Source organism: Panthera onca, chromosome C1 (genome assembly GCF_046562875.1).
Source record: "Panthera onca isolate mPanOnc1 chromosome C1, mPanOnc1 haplotype 2, whole genome shotgun sequence".
Taxonomy (NCBI): Eukaryota; Metazoa; Chordata; class Mammalia; order Carnivora; family Felidae; genus Panthera; species Panthera onca.
The window spans coordinates 204,863,689-204,875,038 of NC_138346.1; the positions used below are offsets into that span (position 1 = coordinate 204,863,689).

The window sequence follows — 11,350 nt, forward strand, 5'->3', positions numbered from 1 at the left end:
ATCCAAACAATGGGATATTATTCGGCCTTGAAAAGGAAGGAAATCCAGATGCATGCTACGACATGGGTGAACCTTGAGGATATTCTACAAAGTGAAATAAGCCGGTGAAAGAACATATATTTTATGATTCCACTTATACGAGGCACTTAGATCCACGGAAACAGAAAATGGAATGGTGGTTGTCAGGGGCCGGAGGGGCTGGGGAACGGGAGGCTGGTGTTTCATGCGGACAGTTTCAGTTTGGGAAGATGAAAGTTCTGGAGATAGATGGTGGTGATGGTCACACGACACAGTGAATGTACTTAATGCCACTGAATTGTACACTTAAAAAGTGGTTAGAATGTGGTTCGGAAATTTTATGTTATGTGTATTTCACCACAATTGTTTTTTTAAACCCAGTTCAACGGCTTCATTAAATTTTTTTTTTAATGTTTTAGAGAGAGAGTGAACGGGGGGATGGGGCAGAGGGAGAGAGAGAGAGAGAGAGAGAGAGAGAGAAATCCCAAGCAGGCTCCACACTTAGAGCCTACGCGGGGCTCGATCTCACAACCCTGGGATCATGACCAGAGCCGAAGTCAAGAGTCAGAAGCTCAACCAGTTGACCCACCCAGGTGCCCCTACCACAACTTTTTTAAAAACAAGGAAAGCAACATGCCAGAAATTCTCCCTCCCCTTGACCATCTCACAGTGCATCAGACAAGGTGGTAGGGTGCTCTATGCCAAAGAAGATGGGCATCCAGAGGGGGGTGGAACTTCCTGCAGGCTGAAGCAGGAAGCTCTTGCGGGGGGAGTATGAGCAATGTCCCACGAGCACCAAATAGCCCAGTTTGGACACAGAAGATTCACCTCCAAGATCCAGTGTTGACAAATGAGCCAGGAGCCAAGAGATCAAGACCTCTTGGTCTCTAACCTGCTGTGTGACCTCGGGCAAGCTCCCATTCCTCTCTGGGCCCCAGCTTCCTCAACTGCAGAATGCTGGTTGGCCAGAAGCAGTTATTGTGGGCTGAGTTCAGTGGACTCCTGATGGCCCCAAGGAAGGGCTGGGGGCTGAGGGCAGATGGAGGGGACGGGCTCCGGGTCCCTGCCTTGGCTCGGCCAGAGATGCAATGCCTTGCTGTCCTTTTCTCGGGCCTCTATGGGCAGTTGCCCTTGAACTAGAGATCCTCTTACTTAAGGGGGGTGGGAGGTAAAAACTGCTCCTCATGACATTCTGAGAATCTGTGGGGCTCTGAGTAATTCATAAGGGTTGGAGTGGGGCCTCGGGGGTCTGAAGTCTGACAAAAGCCCCTCCATCTCTCCTTGTCTTGGCCAGCCACGTGGTCTCTACCCTCAGTGCCCACCCCTGTAAAATGGGGCTCAGGCAGGCCCGCCTCAGTGAGGCTCGAGAGGACGAAAGACGTAGGCTGCCAAGTGCTTTGGCTTGGGCCTGGCCCAGCAAGGCACCAGAGGAACAGGACTCCTACAACGCCGACCCAGCAGCATCTTCCTAGCCCACCGGCGCCTGCCTCCGGGCCCCCTGGGGAAGGGGTCCGCAGTGTGCCAGCCTCACCCGAGAGTTGATGCCTCCTACACCCCCTACCCCTACAGGGCCCCCCTGTGCCCCCCACCGCAGCCAGGGCCTCTGGGCAGCGTGGTGTCACATCTGGGGTTAAAGTCATTGTCACAATTAACGGAGCACCAAAGAGCCAGCCAGCTGCTCCCTGTCCGTTTCCTGCCAGGAACCTGGATAAATTAATCAGCTCCAGCCGCCCTACCGGTGCCAATGGCCTGGCCTTGCCCTGCCGGCCCCAGGGGCTGCTGCAGACACCCAGAGAGGCACGAATTCCTGGAGGCTGGTGCAAGGATGGAATGAGCCCTGTTCTCCACCCCGGCACCGGCCCCCACCACTGCTCTGCAACTCCGTCCTCTGTCTGGAACAGAATGCCCTGGACCAGCTGTGCAGCCCTGGGCACATCACCTCCCCTCTCTGAAGCTTGCGCTCCCGTGAAATTGGCGGGGAGGGGCTGATTCCAGCCCCTCCCACCTACTCCAGGGGATCAGGTGAGACAACAGAACGTGACTTTCATCCCAGGGCAGCATCATCGGTTAATTCACCAGAAGAGGGGGAGTGCGTCCCAACGTGTGGAGGGAGGGGCACATCCTGATTAAGAGTCTGGGTCCTGGGGCCAGACTCCCCCCAACCTTAGCAGAGTTGCTTAACTTCTCAGGGCTTCCGATTTCTCACCAGGAAATGTCCCTTTCATGCATCCTCATTGATGGCAACTGCGATCATCCCCGTGTTATAAACGGGGAGGTGGAGGCGAGGTAAGTGACTTGCCTGAGTCACACTGATTAAAGGCAGCAGCGTAATGGCTCATCCAAGACCCAGACTCTTGGCTCCTAGGCCGTGCAGCCTTGCCTGACAATCTGGTCATTTTGCTGACGCTGGAGACAGCCCTGGATGACCCTTGTTCCCAGGCTATCTAGGAAACTTCAGAATCAGAGGGGTGCCTGGAACACAAGGACCACGTCCACAGGCTCCCTAGCCAGCTGGGCAGGAGAATCACCTGGAAAGTTTATGAAACAAAAGATTCCCAGGCACCTCCCCAGACCCCCTGGATGCAGGGATCTGTATGCCTCACCTGCTAGCCTGGAACAGGCTCGGCGTCCAGAGTTTGGGACCCAGGGATCTCACCCAGCCTTCCTTCCTCTCTGGACAAGCCCATTCTCCAGGTCCCATAAAGGTGGAAGGTGGCCCCTGGCTGAGCAGACAACGCTGGATTGCCTCCCACCCCCTCACAATGAGGACACAGACCAAAGAGAACACCAGGGACTCAGCACAGGCTCCGGGCCGGAGAGACTGGAGTTTGAGTCCACCATCTGGAACCTGCCTGATGGTGGACAAATTATTTCTTGCTGCTCTGAGCCTCAGTTTCCTCATCCGTGAAATGGGGTGGCTGTACCTACTCACAGGATGGGTTGTGGGGATTACGAGATAATGTCTGTGAATTATTCAGAGCTATGTGAATATACGTTATTTGTTCTAACTCCTAAACAAGTAAGGTAACTCTGAGCCGTGCTTTAGAGCATTCTGCAAGCAAACAAGCCTTAGATTTCCAGAAAATCATCGACAAGTCTGGTCATGCTCCCCACCTGCTTAAAACCTTTACAATTCCTTGTTACTCTAAAAACCAAGTCCTAAGTTCTGAGTAGGACAGAGGGACAGAGACACCCAGAGCCAACCTGGGGCCAGGCCCACTCCTTCCTGGCTGCTGAGTCTCAGGGGAAATGCTGACCCAGCCATCAGCCAGGCAGTCACCCACTCAAAGGTCGGCTCCCCCGCCACTGGCAGAGCTGGCCCACTTTATCAAGCCCTTTCTCACCCATGCTCACCCCTGGGAGACAGCCATCTGGGGGCACACACAGAGGAGCATTCCACAAAGAGAGACTGAGGCCCAGGGAGGTGCAGAGATACCCCGAAGACCCAGCCTTTACCCTCAGGCAGGGCTGACCTGCTCTGGCAGAAAGGAGTTCCCTCCTGGTTTTTAGGCCCCTGTGGCCTGCCTGAGAAGCTCCCCGAAGCCTGCTGCATGGGGGCTGATGACAATGGACTCAGCTTACTGCTGCCAGGACACGAAACCTCCAGGGAGAGAAGAGGGGGGCTCTGTCCTGACCCCAGCCACAGGCCACAAATGACCCGGACGAAAACACCACCCTGGGGTGCCTGTGTGGCTCAACGGGGTAAGTGTCCAACTCTCGATCTCAGGGTCATGAGTTCAAGCCCCGAGCTGGGCTCCACACTGGACATGAAACCTACTTAAAACAAACTAAAACCCTATCACTTGAAACCTACTTAAATAAACAAAAACCCTACCCCAAAGTGAAGACATACCCCTACTCCCTTCATGAACACTAACTCTTGACATCAACATCGCCCTCATCATCATTAATATCATTCCCCTCATCTCCAGAGCCGCGGAAGCCAGTGTTCATGAAACAAGTCATGCGTACTCGATGTGCCTGTGTCTATGGCGGGGATGTGAGGGTGCGTTTCTGAGCACCCTTGCAGGAGGACACGTATGTGACATGTAACTGACACACACTAATAACGATGACAGTGCCCAGTGAGGGCACACCATGTGCCAGGCACGGTGCCCAGACCAGGTGTCACCTCCCCTCACCCTTGCAGCAAACCCCATGACACTGTCACAGGCACATCCCTTCCAACAGCTGGGGAACTGGGACTCAGGGAGTGAAGTGGTGACCACCAGGGCCACCCGTTTGTCGATGGCAGAATCGGGCCTCTGCCAGGCTCACGGGTTCACTTTGGCTTGACTGCCCTGCTCACCCTGGGATCTGGATAAGACACGTGGAGGGACGGGGACGGTGCAGCGTTGTCCCTGGACACCCTGAGGTTACCGCGCCAGCTCCCCGGGAAGATGGGAGGGGCCCCCTGCCTGAGAGCACACAACCCAAAGAGACCTGATGGGCTCAGCCCAGGGTCACCGTGGAGGCCATATGGGCCTGGGGGTTTGGCCACAGTGGGTTCTAGCAGTGCCATCCAGATGATTCTGACAGAAGAGAGAGGCAGGTGGGGGGGTCCAGGGGTCTGGACAGCTCCTGGCGAGGACGGGGCGTGAGAGGCGTGAAAGGCCTGGCTGGGGCCCTTTCCTGGCCGCTCCTGGCCATTGGCACGTCCCCGGCGACCCTGGGCCCAGTTGTGGCATGTGACTCTGTAGGCCCAGAACCCAGATATAAGGATCCCACACTTGGGGCCTTACACTTAAGGACTGGCAGCCCAGCACCAGATGGTTCTGTAATCCCAAGGGTCTGCACACAGGAAAGGAAGGAAGGTAGGAAGATGGGAGGAAGGTAGGAAGGTAGGAAAGCAGGAAGGCGGAAAGGTGGGAGGGTAGGAATGAATGCATAGTGGATGGATGGAAGGGAGGAAGGAAGGAAGGGAGGGAGGGAGGGAGGAAGAAAGGGAGGGAGGGAGGAAGGAAGGAAGGGAGGGAGGAGGAAGGAAAGAATCAGTAGCTCTGTTTCTAACTGCTGTGTGGCCTTGGGTAAGTCCTTTCCCCTCTCTGGGCATCTGCTTCCTTTTGATCTATCTGATGATAAGACTGTGAGTCAGAGCCTTTCTCTGCTCATAGAGGATGACGCTGGCCCCACTGCCTATCACCTACCCCATGAGCCGGATACGTGAGCCAGCCCCAGTCTCCATGGATGGTTGATGTGTCCAGCAAGTTCACTGTAAAACAGGAGACAAGAAAGCATCAGCCCCTGGGACACCCTTCCCCTGTCCCACAGAGCAGCCCCACCTGGCCATACGGGTCTTCACTCAGGCCAGCCCACACCAGCTCTGTGTCTGTGGTCTTTCTCATGTCCCTTCTCCTTCAAGGCTCGGTTCGAGTTGTCCCTCTTGCCCGAAGCCTCCTTCCACCACCTCGGCCAAACCCCCAGAACGCAAGCTGCCCCAAGCGCTGGGTTTCCCTGGTTGGTGATGCAGCGGGATGGTTAAGAGACGGGCTCGGGAGTCCAGGAGGCCCGGGCCAGAATCCCAGCCTTGCCACTTTAGGAGCTGTGTGTCCCTGAACAAGTCCCTGCCCCTCCCTGAGCCCCAGGTTCCTCCTGTGAAAAATGGGCGTGACAGTGGATCCTGTCTTACAGGGTGTTGTGAGGGACAACCTGATCCCCGTCTCTCTCGTGGGACACGACAGCATCCAAAAGCACCCACCAACATTCACACTCTGCGGTCATTTGTCCCACAGGAGGACTGGCCCCGGCTTTGCAATCACCACCGTCTCGCTGGAGATGCCTGGCACCTAATAAGTCCTCCGTGCACGTCTGATGCGAAGAGATTGGGAGGAGTAAGAGCGGCCTCTCGGCACCTACTATGTGCTGAGCTCTGCGAGGGGCGCTTTGGACGCCTCCTCTGTGACCTGCACAACTGCGGAGAGGTGCTGATTCTTATCTCTTTACCAATGAGAACACGGAGCCTCGGGGAAGTTCGGGAACATGCTTGGAGCCCCACAGGCGGAGCCGGCAGGGCTGGTGTTCAGAGCACCTGCCGAGGCAACCGCAGACAGCGCCCCCAGCCCTGGCAGGACCCGTGAGCAGTCACCGCGGTTGAGAAAGGAGTGCTGGCCCGGAAGGCGAGTCTATTCTAAGCCAGATCCTCCAAGGGGAACCTGCAAAGCCTCCACAACACAACAGAGAAGAGCTTGCCTTTGGAACCAGACACTGCTGGGCTCATCTCTCAATGCAGCTACACAGTAGCAGGTGACCTTCACTTCTCTGACCCTCAATTTCCTCCTCTGTAAAATGGGGATAATAATACCTAGCGCTGACAGAGGGTAAACTGTGGAGCCCGGAGTCAATGCCTTATTAACGCGAATTCCCTTTCCCGAAGTCCTGCCCCTCCTGCCTCTCTCCTTGCACCTCAGACCTACCCATTCACTTTGAGGTGAGGAAGCGGCACTAACCTGTTCAGAAATCAGGGTTTGAATCTCAAATGCTGTGTGCCCTGGGTAAGTCCCTTCCCCTCTCTGGGCCCCTGCTTCCTTTGATCTATCTGGTGATGACTGTTCGGAGGGCTTTGGGTTCCACCTCCCCACGGCTTTCCATTTCGCTCTCTCTTCCCACGCACCCCCTCTCCCAGCCTTCGATCATGGGCTTCCAACTAGGCTGGCTGGGCCAGGTTACAGAGGGTTAAAGCTGGGGCCCTCCTGGAACTTTTCTGCAGGGAGGCTGGGTGTCCTTCTGCCTGTGATTTGCATAGCTCTGCGCCTGCCCCTCAAAGATGGAGACAAGTGTCTTCAGGAAATGCTGGAGTCAGGATGCTCTCTCTTATTTGCTGATTTTCTCCCTCCTCTTACCCTCCCACCCCATTGTCAGAGCCCCCAGAGGGAAGGCCGGCTGGAGAGAGAGCTCGGAGAACGAGGGTCGGGCCTCTGCCCGCCTCCCTGGGTCCCCAGGGGTCAGGTGGGATCAGGCCACGGAGCCAGCGTCCGCAGAGGGATCTCCCCTCCCCAAGCCGGCCCCACGCCAGGGGCGCAGGCAGAGAGAAGCCCTCCCGCCTCCTTCCCTTCCTCTCAGGCAATGGAGAGAAAACTGGGTCAGGCAAGCTCTCTCCTCCTGCTGGCTGGTGGGAGGGGGAGGGGGCCGCACTGCAGTTTCCCCCAGACTAGCAGAGCCTAGTCCGGGGAGATGACGGGGCCGGGGACCCGGGGGCTCCCCCATTCCAACCCACATTCCAGATGGGGTCTTGGACCCGGAGGGCCCTTTCTCCAGCTTCCCCTGAATGCAGCTCAGACCTGCCCCGACCCAGGGGCAATCAGAACAAATGTCCACCACTCAGACTCCTGCCCGCTGGAGGGTCCTGACTCTCAGGGCAGGGGTGGGTGTCTGCAGACCCTGCTTTCCAGACCCCTCCCACCCCAGGAAGCCTCACGACATTTGCTGCGGATTCTTGATCAGCCAGCCAGGGGGCTCAGATAAGCCAAAGATAAGTCAAAAGTCGATTCTATCGGATTCAGGAAGAGCTATAGGATTCCAGGGCTGCTTGTTGTGACTCCTTCCAGAAGCTTCCCTGACCCTGCCTTCCTCTCCTCTCCCTTTGTGCCCCTCCTCCCTACCTCACACACCCTCCTAGGGGGGTCCGGGGGTGGGGTGGGGATGCAGGATGTCTGTCCAGGAAAGCTCCAGGCCCACCGGAGGTGTCTTCAGACTGGAGAGAATTCCAGTATGAGGCCCACCTGGCCCAGGCCTGAGTCCCCTTGGAAATTCAGACCCTTCTGGTCACCAGGCCTGGGCTCCCTCCTGCCTCTTGCACTGCTGGCCTATGGGTCTGTGTGACATCTGTGAAGTCAGTTCTTCTCTCTGGGCCCGGTCTCCGCATTTGCCAATGGGAGGACTGAACTCACCATCTCTCAGGGCCTTCAGGGAACTGAATCACTTAACCCCTCTGTGCTCAGTTTCCTCATCTGCAAGATGTCTATGGGCATCCCTCTTGGGCCTACCCGCCTGGGCTGTTCTGGGAGATCAAACGGGTCCCTCTCCTGCTCTGAGAAGCACAGATAATTCCTAAGCCTTTCCTGTTCCACTGTGGAAGGCATTATGCGATTTCTTTTTTTCTCCAGCACTGTCACCTTCCCCCATTCCATTTCGCTGAGACTAATACTTAAATTGATTTACATTCCCTGAGGACGCGGTGCATGATGGTGAGGCTGGAGAATTCGGGTGGCCAGGGGACGTCAGCCAGGCTGTGAACGCCTCGGTGATCACCCCAAAGTGGTGGATAATCCACACCAGAGAGTGATAAGGGGCTATGAGCCTGGTGGGGCCTGGGGGGCATCTCTGCAGGTGCAGGGCCCTCCTCTCCCCTGGCAGGAACCTGGCGTAGGGGCACTTGGCCAGGCTGGGGCACTGCCACCTTTGCAAGAGCCCAGCTGGGAATAGACGCCCCTCCCGGAGCTCCAACAGTCTCCCTTGCCAGTCCTGGCACTGTACCAGCCCAGGGATGATCCCAGGAGGGACTCGTGTCCTTCCGGAGGAAGGACTGTCCTTCGTGGAACCTACGCCTCAGGCCGTCCAACCTGCGTGGCTGCCCTCCGCCCCACCGTGGGTACCCTGCTGCATTGACTGGATGGCATGCACGGGCCCCTGGACAATGCCTAGCCCTGTCCTAGACAAAGACTTCCCTCCTGCCTCTCTTTGTGGACCTTGTCTCTTCCCCAACTGCTGCCCCTCCCCTGGACATGTCCTCTCTCTCAGGCCAGTGGCCTGCCTTCGGCAGGTGAGCCTGTTCAAAGTCACCTCTGCAGGGGGACTCTGGGGTTTGCCAGCCTGCAATTCTGGAAGGTGCTGCCTCCTTCCTGGAGAAGATAATGGAAGAGAGGAGTTGAGCGTGTACTGCCCAAAGCCCAGAGCCCGGATCCCAGATGTGGACCCCTCGGCATCTACTGATGAGAAACTGTTCCCCTCCCTCCAACCCAAACCTGGGAAAACTGTCTTCTCAGGTCATAGCTCCGAGAGCCCCCAGGCCCTTCCGCCCCAATCCCGCCCTCCTCCTGGCTCACAGGCCTGACCCTCACTCAGTTCTCTTCTGGTGTCCCAGGAACCTGCACCTCATCACTAGCCGCCCAGCTGGCCCTGCTCTGCCTGCCACCTCGCCTCTTAGCTCCCTTGCTATGGTGCCTGCTCCCTACGTGGTCCCTTTTTCACTGGAGACTGTAAGTTTATCTGTGGGTGCATTTATATGTACATATGCATTTCTGTGGGCATAACTGCAGGTTTGAGGGTCCTCTTAATACGTGGTATCTGCCCATAAATGTGCATATTTTCATGTGCGTGCATCTGTCCCCACATGTGTGTGAACACGTGTACTGGCTGCACTTCTGTGTATCTGATGTGGGTGACGTTGGAGGTGGGGGCTGTCCATGCAAGTGAGTCTCTACGGGCCTGGGTCTATGCGTGCAAATCCTGATGCGTGTCTGTGTGCGCACGTGTGCTTTCGGGGACAGCTGTATCTCTGAGCTGTTCGTGTGCAAGGGGGTGGATCTCCGGTATATCTGAGCGTGGATGAGGCACACTGGCTCTGGAGCTCCCTCTCAGGTGGAAGAAGTTCATCCTGCCGGGGTAAGAACGTAGCCCTGGACCCAGGACATCAGCCCCTGGACCCTGCACAGAGCACCAGGATACGCATCCTCTGTGCAGAGCTGTAGGGGCAGAGGGGGTCCTGGGGGACAAGGGGTGGGGTACAGAACAGAATCCAGGGTGGCATCCTGGGCTGGACCTGGAGTGTTCAGTGGGACTGACTGTGTGTGTGTACGAGTGTGTGTGTGCAGGTGCGTAGGTGTGCAGGTGTGAGACCTTGGGTGTTGGGGGAACCTGGTGGGTGCCTCTTCCCAGCTTTCCTTGTTCCCTCCCACTGCCAGGAGGTCACCTCCCAGACCTTTTTTGTCCTGACTGCTCAGCCCACACTCCTGCTCCCACCCTCCCCCCCCCCATCCCCCTGGCCCCTCGTCCCCTGGGTGACTGGACTGCCCAGGCCTTGCCCCTGGACAAGACCCTGCTCTCCAAGGCCTTGCCTGCCTCAGCCCCTCTGCAGCCCCTCGGCTTGCCCCTCACTGTGCCCTGCGCCCAGGGCCACCTCCTGCCCCCCAGAGCTGCCCCTCCCCTCCAGCTGTGACCTCCCCAGCCCTCCAACCCTCCCACCTAAGACTCTCACCCCCTGCCCCTCTCTTGTCCTCCTGCAACCTGGTCCCGCTCTCTGCTCCTCCTTCCTCAGTTCTTGGTCCCCCCTTTCAAGGCCACCCCTGCCCTCTTCTTCTTCAGCCTTCCGAACCTCATCTTGTATCCCCGTATACCTATCTTCTGTCCTCTGTCCCCGCCCTGTCCCCTGGTCCTGTTCCCTCTCCTCTATACCTCTTGTCTTCTGTCCCACCCCCCTCCACCCGCCCCCCTCCTGTTCCATCATCCCCAATGTCCAACCCTCAGTTCTCTGTTCCCAGCTCCAAATCCCTCAGTCCTAGCCCTCTGTTCCCCAGACCCCCGGGGGCCTCTGTCCCTCATCCTCCAGCCCACGGGTCCCTGTTCCCCAGTCCTGTCCCCGTCTCCATCGCGCCGTCCCTTGACCTCGGTTCTCTCCCGCGGTGCCATCCCTGTCACCCCCCCCCTCCTCCCGCCCCCAAACCCAGGGATCCCAGCCCCTTATGCGCGCGCGCTCGGGTCGAGGGGAAGGAAGTTGAGCCTCGGGCAGCGGGCACCGCGCCCCGGCCCCTCGGCCGCCCCCGCCCCGCCGCCGCCGCCGCCGCCGCCGCCGCTCACCTTCGCCGCGCGCCGCGGACACGCAGGTGGCCGCCGCCGCCGCGGCCGTGACGACCCAGAGCGCGGGGGGCAGGCGGCCCCGGGCGGGGGCCATGGCCGGGCCGGGCGGGCGGGGGCGCCGCGCACCCTCCAGCTCGGCCGCAGCGGCCGGCGCGTCGGCGCGCTCCCTCGCTCTCCCGCACACCCGGCGGCCGGGCGCACACCCCGGCGCACACGCCGGCACACAGCGCACACGCGGGCACCCGCGCCCGCCGCCGCCGCCGCCGCCGCCGCCGCCGCCGCCGCCGCCCCGGGCGGGGGCCGGCCCGTCACGGCGCCGAGCCAATCAGCACCGAGGCGGGGGTGGGGGTGGGGGACACGGAGCCGCACCGCGGACACCGGCCCGCGGACCCCGCCGCCGCACGTGCGCACGCTCGCACTCACCCGCCCGCGCCCCACGTCCGCACGTGGATCCGGAGCCACCGCCGCCGAGCCACGGTCAGGGCGCCCCCGCGACACCGGGACGTGCAGACCACCGGGGGAGTCCCCGTGTCGGACACGC

At 59.0% G+C, this 11,350-nt stretch overlaps 1 protein-coding gene across 1 annotated transcript in view; it reads right to left on the reverse strand.

The window, feature by feature from the left end:
* Window positions 1-11,089, reverse strand: part of EPHA8 (EPH receptor A8) — a 36,032-nt gene extending 24,943 nt beyond the window's left edge. The window contains exons 1-2 of the mRNA XM_060623370.3: window positions 10,810-11,089; window positions 5,166-5,230 (exon numbers count right to left, since the gene is read on the reverse strand). Of these exons, the coding sequence (XP_060479353.2) occupies window positions 5,166-5,230; window positions 10,810-10,903 (159 nt within the window). The 5' untranslated portion in view covers window positions 10,904-11,089. The remainder of the gene's footprint in view (window positions 1-5,165; window positions 5,231-10,809) is intronic.
* Between the last annotated feature and the right edge of the window lie 261 nt (window positions 11,090-11,350).